Source organism: Calypte anna, chromosome 2 (assembly GCF_003957555.1).
Source record: "Calypte anna isolate BGI_N300 chromosome 2, bCalAnn1_v1.p, whole genome shotgun sequence".
In the NCBI taxonomy this organism is placed as follows: Eukaryota; Metazoa; Chordata; class Aves; order Apodiformes; family Trochilidae; genus Calypte; species Calypte anna.
The window spans coordinates 109,001,120-109,019,433 of NC_044245.1; the positions used below are offsets into that span (position 1 = coordinate 109,001,120).

Consider the following 18,314-nt stretch of genomic DNA (forward strand, 5'->3'; position numbering starts at 1 on the left):
GGCATAAAGATCCATTTAACTTGGCTCTTTAATCAGCTCCATGAATTAAGCAAGGCAGCACAACTCTTCTTCTGCAGTTGTAGTCCCTGTCTGCCCAGTGTCTGGGAAGCTTGAGCACTACTGTGAGACTGACACCTTTTGGAGGTTTCATTTATGTGAAAAACTTGCAGGATATCGAGACATCTTCATTGCATTTGTTTTGTTTTACTAAAAGTTTTGTAGTTATTTTAGTCAACTTCTGCATATCCACAAGCTGCTCTGTCTATAACTATATATGGAATGGAAAAAAATTACAAGGTTAAAAACCTCAGGGTTAGTTCATATTATGAACATGTACTGCCAAAATGTAGGTTGGTTGGAACTTCGGCATGTCTTGGAAAAGCTGCTGGGTTTTTTTGTAGTTCAAACAGTAGGACAGAGAGCAAGAAACTCCCGTCTGGAGCTTTTGAAGAATTGCACATTTTTAGGATGCCCAACTGTAGCGTGTCCATTAAAACCAGAAATCCCTAGTTAGTTGAATATAGTGTTACTCCCAGAACAGCTTCATTCATCATGACTGTCACCACAATAAGAAGGGAGTAACTCTGTGGAAGAGAAGTTGTGCAGGCCTACATACACCCAACAGGGTAGCCACTTCAAAGGCTGAATCTTTGTTTTATTTTGGTTTTATTTCTTATTAGGAGCAAAAATCGAAATCCACCATAATTTCCTTCATTTTAGTAAGAAAACAATAGGAGAGGAATTTATGCTGATACAGTTAGATTATTTTTTTTTCAAGTAAGTGTATATACCTAATTTTTACATTTAGAAATGGCAACAATATATTATTGGAAACTTCAATTTACCTTTCAGGTAATTCCTGTGGAAAAACTGGTCAAAGGGCGCTTCCAAGACAACTTAGATTTCATTCAGTGGTTTAAGAAGTTCTTTGATGCTAACTACGATGGGAAGGAATATGATCCTGTGGAAGCTCGACAAGGCCAAGATGCTCTTCCCCCACCAGATCCTGGTGAACAGATCTTCAACCTGCCCAAAAAGTCCCACCATGCAAACTCTCCAACTGCAGGTATTTTGGTACTTAAAGAATTCCATTTCTGTCTCTGAAGGCAATTATAAACTGTGATCCATTTGACATAAATACTAGTTAAAAATTATTTCCCTGTGTGGGTGAGCCATTATTTCTTCCTTGTCATGGGCTGAGACAGCAGAAGTTAACCTCTTGTAGTGCCTTCTAGTTGCACCCAGCCATTTCAAGAGTAGGGTCTCCACTGTGGAACCTGTGATGTAAATGATGTGGATTATAGTGATGTCTGATGTTGGAGACAAATGCATATAACCTTCTTATTGCTGAATGAGGAATGTTTAGGTTTATTCAGGAAAAATAAATACAGTGTTTTTTTCTCACCTCCATTATTGCAGGAAATTCTGGCATGGGCTGATTTCTTTTTAATTTTTTTATAGTGAGGGAAATGCTTCTAAATATTAAGGCTGACTAGACAGAAAAAAATGAATTTATTTCTTTTTATATGTGCTTAGTGTTCAGCTATGGTAGTTGTCTTCAGTGAACACCATAAAACTACTATTCTTTCCCATGGAGAACTCTGTTTTCTAAATATTTACTTTGTGTTTGTACCGGGTTTTGCTAGGATAGAATTAACTTCCTTCATATAAGATTTTATGGTGCTACGTGTGGATTTGTGACCAAAACAGTGGTGATAAGACATAGATGTTTTAGTTATTGCTGGTGAGTGCTTATACAGTGTCAAGTTCTTTTCTGTTTCTCCCACTGCCTTGCCAGCAAGCAGGCAGGGGTTTCAAGTAATTTGAAGGGGACACAGCCTGGACAGCTGACTCCAACTGACTAAAGGATATTCCATACCATATGATGCCATGCTTAGCAATAAAAGCTGGGGAAGGAAGAGGAAGATAGTGGTGGGAGCTTTGAAGTGATGGTGTTTGTCTTCCCAAGTAACTATTACACGTGATGGAGCCCTTCTCTCCAGGGCATGGCTGAACACTGCCTGCTGACAGGGAGCAGTGAAGAAATTCCTTACCTTGCTTTGCCTGCATGCAGAACTTTTACTTTACATATTAAACTGTCTTTATCTCAACCTGTGAATTTTCTCACTTTTGCCCTTCCGTCTCTCCCCATCCCATCAGGGGACAGGAAACAAGTAGTTGTAGGGGGCTCAGCTGCCTACCTAGGGTTAAATCACAACAGTGTTTTTGGAACAGGCCAAGGGACTAAGCCTGATCCTTGGTGCTTATGGAATATGGATGTGATTTGTCACTAAGCAGATGCCATTTTTTGATAGCTAACAGTTAAGTGAAGAGGAGAGCATCTAACATTTAAAAAGAAATCATCAAACCTGTTACTGGGGTTGATTGCCTTTACACATGTAGGGTTGTGCATATGGAAATATATATGTACACACTCTTAATTCCTTTGTTTGTCCTGGGTTTACCCAGGATATGCTTACCCATTCCTCAAACACGGATTGATTTTCAGTTGTCTTAAATGTGTGACCTGCCTTCTCATGGGCAGAGATACACACCTGTGCTGGCAGAGGGAAGGGGCATTTATGAGGCACTCTCAGCTTTAGAGTGGCCTGTGCTCTGGTTTCAGACCCAGATTTTGGTGATCTGCTCTGATCACTTCTGACGTCAAAGTGGGGCACACTTGGCTGCCTGTCTTGAGCTCATTAGTCCTTCCAGGAAATTGAGCACCTGATAGCAGGCCAGTACTGCTCTGGGCTTTTAAAGCTTGTTTACATCTTTGTTTTACACCATTTTGTGTCTGAAGCTTTGAATTTCAGGCCCTGGTACACTGTAATTTCCATGCGATGTCTTGCAATCCCTTTGAAAACAAAAAAACCCTAAGTGGCAATGTCATGATGCTGTCCAATTGAGAAACTGGAAAAAACACCACTGCTGAATTGGATTTGTGGTTGGACTTTAAGATCTTACAGCTCTTTTCCAACCTTGATGATTCTATGATTCTAAATACAGACTCTTAACCATGATTCTTAATTTCTCTTGAAGATGATAGGTTTTTACCAAAGCCAGCTGTATTGTCAAAATTAAAGCTTTGGAGGTGAGAATCCTAGGGAAATAGGATAGCTACTGGAGTGGAACCAGAGAGCTCATACAGAGGACAATGCAGTGATTGTGTGTTATGTTGCTGATTGTATAAAAAACATGTCCTGTGCCTTCCCAGCCCTTGTATGGAGTCAGACAACTGAGATATAGTGTGATGAGTTTAGATATGGTCCTGTGGCTGTAAGAGTTAGCTTTTTAACAGAAAATTTCCTTCATTATTAACTTTAGTATTGTCCAGAAGTGTGACAGGATGCTAGTTTACTTGCTGTTGAGCTGAAAAGGAATGGTATAGACATTACACGATGCTAGGTGGGATAAATGTTTTTATTGCTGCTTGTGTTTTAGAACAGGATTGTTTCAGTCAGGTGTCAGTTATTCATAGGCTTATTCAATTTTGGGGAGAGCATGTTTTAGTTTCACTGATGTATTGTCCCTCATCATGTTATATAGCCTGGTTGCTTGAAGGGATGGGATCCCTTCTTTCAGTGCCTGGTGACAGAGGACACTCTGGGAAGAGTGCCATATATATATATATATATATATATATATCTGCAAGCTTCTGTGTGCCTCATCTTCTTCAGTTTTGGAGCAAATTGGGATGATGTGGAAGCAAGTCCTAGGTAGCTGGGAAATCGCCATGAAAGATGAGCTTCAGTGCCTCTGTCTTGTGCACCTGCACACTTAGCTGGAAATGATGGCGTGTTCATTACAAGGGTTTAAGAAACCATAAGGTGCCCATGTGAACAAAGCAAGTTTAGCCATTTATACAAAAAGGGCAGAAAAGGGAAGGTCTCATGAGTTTTCCTGCAGCACGTTAGGAATTCTCCACCCCATATGAAGCTTTGCCTTCTGTAATGATAGAAGATCACTACATGCCCAAGAGTAAGTATATCAAGTGGCACTGCTATGAATTTTATGTTCATTGTTTTATTATTCTATTTTCCAGAGTCCTTGGTAAAATTGCTGAGGTTTTGGGAACAACTGTACTTTGATTAGGTTATGGAAGCAGTAACATTTTTGAGATGCTTAAATTACCTCTTAAACCAATGCAACAAGCATTTGCCAGCATGTGTAGCAGTCTGCCACAGTAGTTTTCCTCTGTTTTGTACATTTTCTTTAATGTAGTTTTTGATTTCTGTCATTTGCTCTACATTAACAGTGAAGCTTTGAAATCATGGTGCTGCTTTGTTTCTGTACATTTCATTCGGTTCAGTTCATTAATGAAGTGAAAAAGCAATAGTGAGAGAAAATAAAGACCCAGAAACCCAGAAGATCTTTAAACATAATGCAAAAACTTGCCTATGCATCTGTTGTTCAGTGTCAGGAGTAAGGCAGACATATGGGTACTCATTGAAACTTTTGTTTTAATAGACCTTTAAATATTCCCATTTCTAAGCTAATCAAATGTATACATTTCTAGTGGAATAATTCATATAGCTACTAGTAATTTCATATGCATTTCAGATGATGTTCCGTGGAAAATCTCTTCCAGTGCCCTTTGCCAGAGTTTTGGTTTTGAGTGATTTGGGAGGTGCTGATCTCTTTAATTATTCATAACTGCTTTGTAACATCCACTCTAACACTGTATTTTCAGGGGTAGACTAAGATATGTCTTTCAGTTAAGTAGAAAGTGGTCGGATCCCTATGGACTGCTCTGAGAGCTTACCCAAAAAGGTATTGGCATGAGTTAGAATTGGTTTTGATATTTCAATCTGACACTAAAACTTGAGAAGACCTGTGGTATTAGGTAGCTGCTTTCTGTAACTACACCTCTTCAAATGCAAAGCGTGGTCTGTATTGCATTTTGAAAATACTTTTAAAGCAAGAAAAAACTCAGGAAATCTGAAAATGCACTGGGTTGTGTGTTAATGAGGAAGCAGGGCAGCAGCCACGGCCCTACGCCTCCCAGAGGCAATCCCACTGTGGAGTCAGGGCAGGTCAAGGATAATGCAGCTTGGAAATGGAAGCATAAATAGGTGCCTACAACTAATCTGCTGTGCCACCCTCACATTGCCTCCTCCCTTCTTTGAGAGGTGGAGCTGATTTGTTGCTTGAGCTGATGGCGGTGCAGTGGGTGGATGGCTTTGATAACACTTGGATGCTTGTAGAAAGAGTAGGAGGAGCAGCAAGGGTTTGCCAGGTAAAGGCAGCTCCCTGCTGAGGGATCCAGTGTGTTTTCATCCTTGGAGGAGTGGAGCCAGCCCCACAGACCACCACTGCAGGCTCCAGGCCAACAGCACCACAGCTGCTTTCAGATACAGCACCATCTGCCAGCCCTGAGCTGCCTCTCCATCTCCTACCACCTCCGCTCCTCTCTAAGGCAGTGGTAAACAGCCCACAGATATAGAGTCAAAATCATGGTTAAGGGATTAAAATATTAGGGCACTGTTGTTTGTGCAAGTTCTAATACTCCCTGTAGAAAACAGGAGAAAAAGCTTCATCTGATCAAATTGAGACTGGTGATCAGGTTGTCAGGATTTTTAGCTTAGTGTCTTATGTAAGGATCACAGTGTGTTGGGGCAAATCTGTGGTGTGCTGCTTTGTGTTTGGGTTGTCAAAAATACGTGGGTAAAATATAGCTTAATAAAATTAATTATTTACATGCAAGGTAAAACTGTGATTGGATCTTAGATCTGAAGGCTGCTAGGCTTTTAAGTGAGTAGTATTCAGTGAGAGCAGGATGACTAAAGCAGAGCTGGAAAATACTGGAGGATCACATGAGGGCTAAAAATACTCATGCTATGACAGGAAAAATAACCAGGGCAGAATGAACTGTTTGTGCATGAATGCTTTATATATAATGTGCATGCTGTCAAAGAACCAATTGCACAAGGAAAATACCGATTTTTCTGTAGGGAGATGGTGTATCCTACTGTGACAGATGTGCTGTAAATTAATTTTGACAGATAAAAATAGTCAGTAGAACTAGTCTTTATTTTAGCAACTAATGATAGAACTTGTACTCCTGGGAGACCAGAGAGCTCCTAATAATGTGCTGCCTTTTTTTTTTTTTCTTCTAATTCTGCTTTCCACCCAAATATGCCACCTTTTCCCCCAGGAGGCAGGGATTTGGTACTGGTGATGCCAACTTCTGCTCGTGCTGGTTCAGTGCTCCAGAGCGACGTGGCAGAACTGGAGATGGGAAGAGCTGCAGGGCAACAAACTGAGAATGCTTTAGTGCCTGGTTCATACGAGGCCAAGGAATTGTACTGGCCGATGGGAACAGCATGTGCAGTGACAGTGCTGGCCTGGGAGGTGAAGAGGAAAGTGGCTCAGCCTTAATACAGACACACCTCCTCTGTCAGCAGGAGGGAAGTGTAATACCTAAACCCACTGAGCCCGAAAAGTTTAGGCCACAAAGCAAAGCTGCTTGCAGTGTAGGAGCCACGGCCTTTTTTTCTAGAAAGAAGATTGTGTTTGAAAAACAGGAATGAAAATGAAAATTGATATCTTAATTTTTTTCTTCATGGTTGTGGTTTGAATATCTGTGCTGCTCAAATTTTTGCATGATCTGTTGTATTTTAATATGCATTTATTTGTTTTTTTTCTTTCTTTTTTTTTTCCTTGGTTTTCATTCTGGAACTGTTTTCTCCTTACAGCTAAGCAGACTGTTGAATTTTAGAAAGTGCATGTTTCTAAGAGGATTTCAAATTGTAAATTGTATGCTTTTAAGCCTATGTGGAACGGTTTCATCCACTGAAGATGAAAGCTTGCATACTTAAAGATGTTTTTTGAGAAAATAGGGGTTTTAGTTGAGAACAATGGTTGCCATTAAAGTGTTGGTTATTTTAAATACAAAGAAAATTCTTCATTTATGATGGAAAAATTCCAGTTTCTCCCAAAGTCATTTTCTGTTACTGTTATGCTATAAGCAAGACTTTTCATCTGACAAGTGGACATTGTACGTTCTTGCTTGGATTGCTCAGATGAAGTTTGTAGAAGGTGGCTCAGTTTTAGGTTTGTACAAACTTCTTGGGTTTGTACAAACTTGGGTTTGCCAGCTTTCTGGCAGTGATGATCAACACAGAGCTCATCAGAGCACACTGGAGGCGGCAGCAATGGAGATACAGAGAGCTGAGGGGACAGAGGTCCTGCCACCCAGGGAAAGTTAGTGCCATAATATGATCCAGCAGCTGCACTGCAGCATGCTGAAAGTAAAGTCAGATTTTGTCTGTGGTCATTTCGTTCCCATTAAGCATCATTTGCCATCTCTTATGCCATTAAGCAACTCTAATTTGAGCAGTTTCTTGCATCTCGGTGTAGCTGCAACAATAAGTGTGAGTACTAGTTCATCTGCTGTTCTCACTCATTTAAAAGGGTGGAGAGGTTTTTTCTTTAGTTCACAAAGAAATTGCTAGCTCTGTGGCCTCTTGTTGGGTTTGTTCTTCTCTGGAATGACTCAGGAGTATTCATTTTATGAAATAATTTAATTTGACTGAAAATAGACTGCAAGTGATTGCCAAATTCCACTGAAGCAGTGGTCATGCGGGCTTGGTCAAGTCTCATGCTTGTTCAGGGCTTCCATTGCTCTACACCATCCTCATGTAGGTTCACACTGTATTCATGCACGTGTTTTTCTTGTAATTTTGCATGAATATTTAACAGCGTACTAATTACTCATGTAGCTTCAAGGAAGATTTCTCAAAAAATTAAGTAGGTCTTTTTTTCTGCAAGACTGCACTTGTGATGAAGTCGTGACCTGGAATTTGCAGACTGTCTTTGCTGTAATCAGAAAAAGCAGAGTGCCAGCGTCCAGTGTTTTAAATTACAGAAGTTTACATCTGTTTGTAAAACTTCTGTCTATAGCAAGAAGAATAGTGAAGCTGAAAATGGGAGGGAGGATATATTTAATTATGATGTTACTGGCTAGGAAGTCTTCTGGATAGAAGAATGTCTTGCATTTCAAAGGTGGTTCATCTAACTTATCCCAGTACAAGAATAAAATAACTTGTCTTTCACCTATGAATTTATTTTCCCCATCTCTGCTAGTGTTATAAAGTTAGGTACAAAAAGTACCCAGGTGCTAACTGAAGTAGCTGTGATAATATTTACAAAAAAGTTCTAATTGGAGCCTGCATTGACCTAAAATCAGAGTATGTAATAGAAATTCTTACAGAATGGTGGAGGTGGGAAGGCACTTCTGAGAGCTTCCAGATCTCTGCTTAAAGCAGGGTCACTAGAACTGGTTGCCCAGGACGGTATCCAGTTGGGTTTTCAGTATCTCCAAGGATGTAGATACCACAGCTGCTCTGGACAGCTTGTTCCAGTATTTGAGCAATTTCAGAGTGAAAATTTTTCTTCTTATATTTAAATGGAATTTCTTTTATTTAATTTGTGGCTGCTACCTCTTGTCCTTTGACTGGGGACCTCTGCAAACAGCCTGTCTTCATCTGCTGCATGCCTTCCCTTTGGGTATGAGAAAAATTCCCCTGAAGCTTCTCTTCATCATGTTGAGCAGTCCCAGCTCTCAGCCTTTCTTCGTATATGAGGTGCTCCAGTCCCTCAGTCGTGTTTGTAGCCCTTTGTTTGACTCTCTCCATTATGCCCATATCTGCCTTGCACTGGGGAGCACCAAACTGGACCCAGCACTCCAGTTGTGCCTCATCAGTGCTGAATAGAGGGGGAGCATCACCTCCCTCAACCTGCTCGCAGTGCTCTTCCCAACACATGCCAGGAACCTCTTTGCCTTCCTTGCTGTGATGCTGCATTCCTTGCTCGTGCTCAACTTAGTGTCCACCAGGACTCCCAAATTCTTTTCTGCCACACTGCTTTCTGGAACTTTGGCCACTGGCATGTTCTGGGGCATAGGGCTCTTCCTCTCCAGGAACAGGGCTTTGCACTTCTTTTTGAACATCATAGTAAGCTTGAAAAGGAGTTGCTAATGGATGACACTTATGGCACTGATTATGGTGCAGTTCTCTCAGCAGTCAGTGAAAAGAGCTCAGAATATTTGTATAATATTTTGTGCTTTCTCAGAACATGTAAATGAGTTTATATATAAATATTTTAATAGAAGATAAGATGCTGGGCAGAATCTAAACTGCCTGGGTTATGTAGTGCCTCTGAGCAATGCATTAGGAGTTATTCCACACTTGGCTAATTGACTGCAAAGTCATTGTGGTGCTCAATAACAAAGTCATTAAGTCTACCAAGTTTTTTCATCTCCATTTAGATATCTGGCTATTTCAAGTACTTTGCACTACCCTACTAACCAGCATCCTTTAATTATTTTATGAAATGAAGCTTCTGTTAGAAATGGGAGGCTTACCTCTGATCTGATTCATAAACTGGTATTTCAGAATAAATGTGGTGTAAAGCTTTTTCTTCCTGCAGGAAATTTTAAAATAAGCATTCTCTCTTGCCATTAAGTTCTATCCAGCTGTTGCAAGTACAGCCCAAAATGCTTAGGTTATTTAGCTGGTTGTTATCTGTGTTGGTGAAATTGGAATGTCGTGTTCATTTTAAGAGCTGGCCCTGTGCAGCAGAGCAGAAGTCGATTTCTTTTGATTTGTCTGGATTTTATAAAGCTTAGTAACACTTTGCTGTAGAAATTCAAAAGGCTTTGTTGTCTTCAAAGGAGGGCAGAATAGATTGGGGTGTACCATCCCCCTCTGATGGTAGACAGTGGTGATGTGAGCTTGCTCAGCATGCTCAGGAAGGGCACCTCTACTGCAAATTAGAGAGAATACCTGGGGATTAAATGTTTGTGCATGCTCTGTCCTTAACTCTCTGCAGGTTAGAAAGAAGTGTGTACTTAATGATCTGGCTTTCTGTAATCAGTACCCTGCTCTACAGAGAGCAAGCTCACATCTCAGGGCTGTTGAACATGAAAGGGAGCAGTGTGGCAGGGCTCCACAGCATGCTTTACTTAGGTCTTGCATCATGGGTCCCCCCTAGGAGAAAGGGTGAAGAGCTGATAGGCCAGGGGAGGCTGCCCTAGAAAAGCTGAGCAGCTTCTGCTTGCTGCCTCTTCAAGCAGAAGAGGAGTTGGCAGAGGGGGCATCTGCACTGACCAGCTGAGGTTTCACATCTGAAGGTCCGTAGCTTGTTTTATAGCATTTAATTTTCAGTTGATTTCCTGAACTGTATCTTGCAGGTGTGGAATACAATAAGACATAAACACCTTGGTTTAGTATACACATATAACATTTTAAATGTTGGCTAGGTTACTGTTGCAATTGCATGTGATGTAAGTAGTCAGTAAATAACTTGAGGCCCCACTATAATGCTATTGTCAAAGTGACTGTTTCATGTGTATGCTTATCTTGCATATTTTGACAGCAGTTTTCTTCTGTTTATCTGCTAATCCAAATGAAAGTTCTTTTCCTGGCTTTTAGAGCATTATAGCAATCCTGCCCTTATGGAGATGATTTTTATTTAATCAAAAATATGGACTGAAGCTGAAAAGTGTGTTTGAAGGCAGGGTGCTAAGGTTTATGAAATTGCTTTTAAAAAAGATGTTGGCATTTTTAATGTTTTTCTACAAATTATTTATTCCTGACTAATCTATGATGTGAAAAGAAGTTTAATGTCAGACATGTACACAACAGTGATAGAATTTTCCCAGCTTTAGTGAGTCTGTACTGTATCTGAAATCTGCTAGAGGTGAGTTTGTGGATATAATTATAATGATTTAGACATGGAAGTTATGGGATTGGAGTCACACAGTTTAAAAACAAAACCAAAAAAATTAAAAAGAACCAAAAAAATTTTAATTTTTCCCTTATGTGTCTTATTTTAAGGAACACAGACAAGGAGGGTGGACATCTTGCACAGAAATGCTTACCCAAGTCAGCTGAATTATCAAGTTATTTATTTAGGGTCTGTTGGCATTAGGTGACCCAGTTAACGCAGAGTTATCCTTAGAGGCAGAAGGGGATGCTTGCTACAGAGAGAGGCTTGTGACCAAATCAGAAAAGCCCAAGATAGCTTGATTAAATAAGCCATTGCTGCTCTCATTTCCCATTGCTTTCCAGCTCCTCCAGGGGACCCCTATACATAGTTCTAGGTCAGTGAGACTGTGTGAGCTCCATGGTTTGGTCATATGGGCATCACAAGTCATCTTTCTTCCCTACTTGCCTTCCCCTGCCTCCTTGTAGCTTAGTAAAACATTGCTTTTACAGTGAATAGCTTTATTGAAGTGTCATCTGATGATGGGAATATTGCAGAAATGACCATTTAGAGCAATTTGTAGTTTGCCATTAAGCATATAATGGTATGGGAGGAGCACAGGTGAGGTTGGGGGGTGGAAGGTGGCTGCTGGGAAAGCTTGGGAAAATCTTTTCAGAAGTGATGGCTGCTGCTCAGAGCTCAGCTGGGGGCAGGGTGCTGATTTGGGCTTTGTCCCACACCTGGTGTAGCCCAGGCTTCAGAGCTGATGGCATTTGGTGGAGGGTGGCCATGGAGCACATCAGCATGTCCAGACAACTGTATTTTGCTCTTTGTAAGAAACAATGATAAACCTTGGTGCTGCAAAGCAGGACTTCTGATTCACATGCCTGCTCAATAAAGCACAAATAAAATGGGTCAGAGGGAAGGCTGACTTTCTCTTCTGTCTTCTTCACCCTAGTGGTTTTTGTACTAGGTGTATGTCCACTGCATCTGAAATTTATTCCTAGTTGATGGGAATAAGAACAAGGCTGAGAGTCAGAGTACAGTGCCTGTGGAAGCCCAGGCAAGGAGGATGGCTGGGAGCTGGGGACTCCTGGACTGGAATCAGCAGCTACATCAAACAGCAAGGGACAGGGATAGGAAAGATGGAGAGGCAGAGCAAGGTGTGAGGAGCTGGCTGCAAGGGTTTGTATGAAGGTACTGCAGACCCTTTCACATAAATGTTCCTTCTGCCTGGGCATTCACGTGCTGCAGGCACTGGGAAAAAGGCTACCTGTGCGTGCTCATTACTTGCTGGTTTTGCTGGTAAAGATGTTGCTCTGTATTCTGGCAGATTTGCAGTGCAAGTAATTAAAAACAAATAGCAAAACGTAAGCAGATCAAAACTCATCTCTTGGTTACTATGGCAACTGAGTTCACTGGTGGATTTAATTCTGCATGCTTTGTCTGAATTTCAATGCCCTTGTCTTAGGGGTGGTTTACATTTGAAAATGAGGAAAGCATGGAGGCAGTTTAGCCGAGTTTACTCCAAGTCTGTCTTTCTCCAGGGAAAATTAGGATAGATATGTACACTAAATACTGGACTGGGGAAATGGTCATTTAACAGCCTATTTTTTAAAGCTAAAAGCTGTCAAGCATAAAGGGAACTTTATATTATGTTTGTGTTTGTTTATTTTAGTTTCAGAGTTCCTTCGTTCTCAGTTGTGCACTCAAAGTAAAACTACTGGGAAATGTTGGGTTTGCTTTCCCAAGGTATAGGAGAACTGGAGCTTCCTCCACTGTCATCTTGAAGTGAGAGCAGCTGTCAGTAAAACAAATACTTTTGGTTCAGTACTATGTTAATAAGAATCTGTTCATCATAAAGATAAAACTATTTATTTGTATTTTTCAGGTGCTGCTAAATCCAGTCCAGCTTCTAAACCAGGATCAACACCCTCTCGCCCATCTTCAGCAAAAAAAGCTGCACCAAGCAGCTCAGCATCCAAATCAGATAAAGATTTGGAAACTCAAGTCATACAGCTCAGTGAACAGGTAAATTTGCTTTGAGCATAAAATTAGGTGCATTCATTGTCACAGCAGGCAGGAAATCTAATATTGCCCTCTGTTGAATGATGCTCTCCAGAATTATGAAGGGACAAAAGATTGAAATAGCTCAGCTGGGAAGAAGAAAAGGTGATTTATTGTTAAAAATAGCAGCTGACAGAGATGGCTGGTGTTTGCCAGTATTTTTAAAAGGTGATCTTAGGAATTAACAGGAAAGTCTTGCTGAAGTATTGTCATTTTATTAGGTGTTGAAATATATCTTTAATTTCACTTGTGTAGGAAAAATCCTAGTAGTGTCTTTGCTCTTATGATTTAAAAATTTAGAATACATAATTTTGAGGCATCATTGCAGAGAAAAAAGCTTATTTTGTAATACCAAGATTTTAGAGATTTGCAGCGAAATTGAAACTAGCTCGTTTCACCCTGCTTTGTGGAAGGAAGGCACAAAGAAGATAATACACCTTTTTCATTTTAAAATGTGTTCTACCTTTGTGAAGACAGATCCATTATAAATGATGTTCTGCAGTGTAATTAATAAAGCTTCGGAGTTTCTTTAATGTTAGGAATGTAAAGTCTTACTAATCACTCGTGCTATGGAGCTTTACACCAATTTGTCACTCCTGAACATAGCCAGAGTGTCTGTTCTGGACATGAAAAATATGTGTATCTGGCTCAACTGTGTTGTCAGAATGGTGTAAATGCCAGTAGTATAAATAAGGCCTCGTCCCTGTATTTGTCCAATAAGGGAAAATGGAAAGGAAAAAACTCATATTATAGAGTCAGAGCTGCCTGGCAGCTGCCTTAAGGAAGAAGCTGTTATTCTGTATCAAGTATAATTTTCCACAATTAAGGGCATTTTAGTTTCAGGCTTCCATTACCCTGAAAAAAAAAAAAACAGTTTGTTGGGGCACTGTTTGCAAATTCTTGGTTACTATTACACCCTCCAGCATGGTGGATGGATTGCCAAATCCAAAACACCATGTACTGCAGATTCAGGGCCACCAGCTTTCCAAATTGTCTTTTGTATTGGAATATATTTTCCATGGAATTTTTTTTAAAAAATAAATTTAAGAGTGGATTTCAAACACCAGCTTAATGCAAATTAAACCATGACATTTGTACTCAAGTCAGAATGTGTTCGCTTCAACAGAAAGAGTTGTTTGGGATCTGAGCAACATAAAAATATTTGATCTTTACTAAAATAGGCAGTCACTATCACATCTGCTGCTAATGTATTCTTCGCATGTTCCATGTGTGAAAACCTTAAGCTTTATATACAAATATCACTGAGGGAAAACTGGTTATATCCCCTGTCACCAAAGATGAGAAGAAATTCTGAAGATGGGGAAAATTGGAATTTAAACAGCTAGTATTTAAGAGACCTCTTCCAGCTAGAATGGTCTGTAAGGCTTGCTTTTTTTTTTTTTTTTTTTAAGACAGTGTTTGGCATTTCATTTCCCCCTAATGGATACTTCTGCAGCCTGGACAAGTAACACAAGTCAAAAAATCTATGCTGCAAGCAGATTTGAGCCACGTTTTTCTGACCCCCCCAGTCTAAACATGCTGGAGGAGCCAAAACTCCCATTTTTTTACCACTCTTCAGCAACCAGGGAGTTGAGGGAAGCAGCCACTTTTATCCATTTTCTGCCTTTATTATGCATAAGAAATATTGAATGGTGTCTGTGGATATCAAATTCCTATCTGGCTTTAACAGTTGGGTTTTTTCAGCCTTTTCATGGATTGCAGCTAAAGGAGAATGAAACATCTGAACTTCCACGCCATTTGCAGTAGAAAAATTTAAGTATTGAGGCTGTCCATATGCTATATTTTACTACATGGTTTCTTAATGAGCTCTTTTCAATAATCTTAAGCCATCCATAACTTGCTAGATTAATGCTCCCAACAATCAGAGTCTCCCTTAAGATGATCTTAGCTATTGCCTGGGTCTCTGCCAGTAAATTAAACACTTCCAAGGAATGTTACTGTGTGCTGGAACTTGACTTCCCATAGCATTAAAATGCTGAAGTGGTTTTGATTTGTGCTACCTAGTGCTGTTCTAAAGAGTTTTAATGCAGCTGAGGAGGTGACATAGACCATTGCATATGGAGAAGAGACCTTTATATATGGTGGATGGTCCCTGTAACCAGTAGCTGTTTCTGAAAACAGCCCCATTTTGGCTGCATAATCTCCAACCTGGCTTTGCAGTCCTGTGGCTGTTCAAACCACCAGTAAATGCCATCAGAGAAAGACCAGAGAGTAGGAAATGTTGCCTTTTCACCCATTAACTTGACTGCAGAGGGGTACTTCTGGTCCAGAATCAGCATGGGAATTAATGTGCACTGCTCCTCATACTGGATCAGCCTTTTGGCATGTAAATTGAAGGAAAATGTAGCTTATGGGTGTCCTAATTACCTAAAGAAAAACAAATGAATGTATCACAGGCAAGTAGCTGAAGAAAACCAAAGAAAAGTGTATCTGGTTATAACAGTGTTTACTGTATACTCTAGTTAATTAACTATGTGCATATGTATGTAATTTAATGATCCTATTTCTTAAAACGTAGTGAATGTATAGAATGAAAAAAGGAGTTTTTCTAGTAAATAGGTCAGAAGGGGAGACAGTCTAAGCTATTATCTGCCAATGTTTCAGCTGCTGTTTATTGTTTTCCCAAGCTCTAGCAAGCACAAAGTAAGAGATCTGGAAGCAGTTATGTTCTTGTTCTTTCTGGATGCAGACATTGCTCTTGAGGAATATGCTGCTGCAGATCTAGAAGACACATCTTATATGGGAGGTCTTCATCTACAGACCAAAATATTGTCAACTCTTGTTCCATTTTGCTATTTCTAGTTCGATGAATAAATACAATTGTAGCAATTGTAAATTCAAATTGTCAAGGGTAGACTTGGGTGTCATGCTTAGGCAGCTGGTCAGAAATGAATATGTGAATGAGAGGCTCTGAGATCCTGTCCTGGTGACAGGTTCATTCTGCTGTCTGACACCTCTGAGAGGGTAACCAAAGGTCAGCAAGGGGCATCACTAGCTCAGCAGTTATGGAGAAATGAACTGATAGGATTTAGGAGGCTGTCAAAGCATTTGTTTGAACTCTGCTGGTATTTTTACTAGTGAAGGAGAACTTTCTATGAAATTGTAACAGTTCACTGAAATGTAGTCGTCTGCAATGTATGAAGCATGTTTTATTTAGAAAATAATTTGTATATTTGCAGGCCTTAAGACACGAATATCAATTTGCCTGTAATTTTGGTGGGATTTACCCCAGTGTGTTTACTGTAGACAGCTTCATCTGTGATCGTCTGTGCGTTGTTACGCTGCTGTCCTCCAAATCTGAGAGCTACTCACACATTGTCTGGTTGTGTACACCCTCTGGTGCAGTAATTTATCTGTTACACTCTTACAAAATTATTCTTTTCAAATATGTATGTGTGTATGTATATGTGTGTGTGTGTGTGTGTGTGAAAATACATTGCAACGTCATGATTTATATGAAGCCTCATCATTAACAGCTATGTCACCCATAAATGATTTGCAGTAGTCCTGCTGATGAGATTGAGACTGAAAGTATAGCTTGAAGACACTTGTGAGCAAGGTTGCAAAGAGGAAGATACTTGGCATTTGAGAGAATTTATTGATAGAAACAGCACATCAATCAGAGCAGAAAGTCCAGAGTGCAGCTGATCACAGCATCAGAGTGCCAAAAGACAGGTCACTCATAGTATGGTAAGTGGGGAGGCAGAAAAAGAGAGATGAAAAACCAGGACAGAAGTATTCACATTTGCAACCTGAAGACCTTTTAAATTTCCTAACTAGGCTGTTTCCCTCTGTGAGCTTTTCTGCTAGAGCTATGTGTTTTTAGGCAAGGAGATAGTGTAGGCTTCCCAACAACCACACATTAATCCAGGCAAAATAATGGAAGTAGTGAGCTGAAAGTTTTATTACATGACTGTTACATGACTCTTCTGGCAGGTTTGTTAGGAGATAATTCTGAATGTCTGCATTGGGTTTCAGTATAAAAGAGCATGGAGAAAACTTACTTTTTAAGGATCAAGGTTAAGATGTGTCCAAGGGGTGTAATGGGGGAGTTTGATTTACTATTCTCTGTTTTGTAAGGTTCAATATAGTGATTCAGGGAAAAAAACCAAACCAAAAAACCCTTCATTTTAAGCTTTAAAATCATATATATATTTATGATTGTTTAGTATACAGTATTTTAGACTGAGTTGTTTACTGATGCATCACCTCTTGGTTTATATACAGGTACATTCATTAAAACTTGCACTTGAAGGCGTGGAGAAGGAAAGGGATTTCTACTTTGGCAAATTAAGGGAGATTGAACTTCTCTGCCAAGAACACGGGGGAGAGAATAATGACCTTGTCAATCGGCTAATGGAAGTCCTTTATGCTTCAGAAGAACACGTAAGTTCAAGCTTAGTATCTTCTTCTATTTAGACAAAACAGCTTAATTTTGCAAAAAAAATACTGGCACACTTTTGGGTCACGTCCTATATTTAGGTCAGCAGAACTGTAGCAGCTAGGATTTCCATGCCTCCCCCTCTCCAAAAAGGAAGTTTGAATTTGCAAACAACAGACTTTTTAGCATGGGGAAAGGGGATTCAGAAGGCTTGTTGCTTTTCACTGCTTGAGTGTAGATTTTCTATTCCAGGTTTTCTTAAGTTGATCTGTAAAGGGAGAGTGTGTTACAATTCTAAGTTTGATTTCATATGGTTCTGAACTCGTTTTATTTTTTCAGAGAAATTCTGAAGGAGGTGTTGTTCAGTGTCTCCAGCTGTGAATCTTCTCTAGCCCATGTGGCAGTGTTGCAAAATACATAATTATATCTGCAGAGATAATGCTCTTTAGCATTTTTTTATCCTGTTGCTATAGACAAAATTCTTCCTTGTGCAAACCCAATAATCCTCTATTACCAAAATTTCAGAAGTGTATTGTCTGCAAGATTAAGCAAGAATCTCACTGCGTTTTGGGCTTAGGGCTGTAGACACTGAACAAAGCAAGAAGCTGCAAAGGGTGCTGGTTAAATTCCTCAGATACATTCAGGGATAATGATTCAGTGGAGATTTAGCTGAACTACTCCCATTCATGTTAACTAAATCCCTGTATGCACTGTACTGACAATTGACCCCTTCAGTCTCCAGCAGATGATGGCTTTGGCTCCAGAGTGTATAATCACCAGCGTAATCTCTCGGCAGCCCTGTGGTGCTGTAGGCTGTCTCAGAGCTGTTCCCAGAAAGTTGTTGCAGTGCAGTCAGCTAACTTAAAAATTTATATTGAAAGTAGGGAGGAGGCAACACTAACTGCATGCTTTTCTAAAAAAGACTAGTAGAGCATAAAGGAAAGTTGGGTGTGAGAGCTTGCTGCTGACAGGAGCCACTGCTCAGATGGGAAGTGACAAGGGAAAGAGGATTTGTTCAGTGGTGTGGGGTGAGTGCTACAGAGCAAAAGGAGGAGGAAAGCATGATTTTCAAAGGAATAAGCAATCAGACAAATTTGCCAGGCATGTGATAACAGGCTAAAAGAATTACGTATTT

General features: G+C 40.1%; 1 protein-coding gene across 1 annotated transcript in view; it reads left to right on the forward strand.

Annotated features, from left to right (window-relative positions):
• MAPRE2 (microtubule associated protein RP/EB family member 2) overlaps positions 1-18,314 on the forward strand; it is a 61,194-nt gene that overhangs the window by 34,618 nt on the left and 8,262 nt on the right. The window contains exons 4-6 of the mRNA XM_030444199.1: positions 853-1,066; positions 12,602-12,741; positions 17,026-17,184. Coding sequence (XP_030300059.1) covers positions 853-1,066; positions 12,602-12,741; positions 17,026-17,184 — 513 coding nt within the window. The remainder of the gene's footprint in view (positions 1-852; positions 1,067-12,601; positions 12,742-17,025; positions 17,185-18,314) is intronic.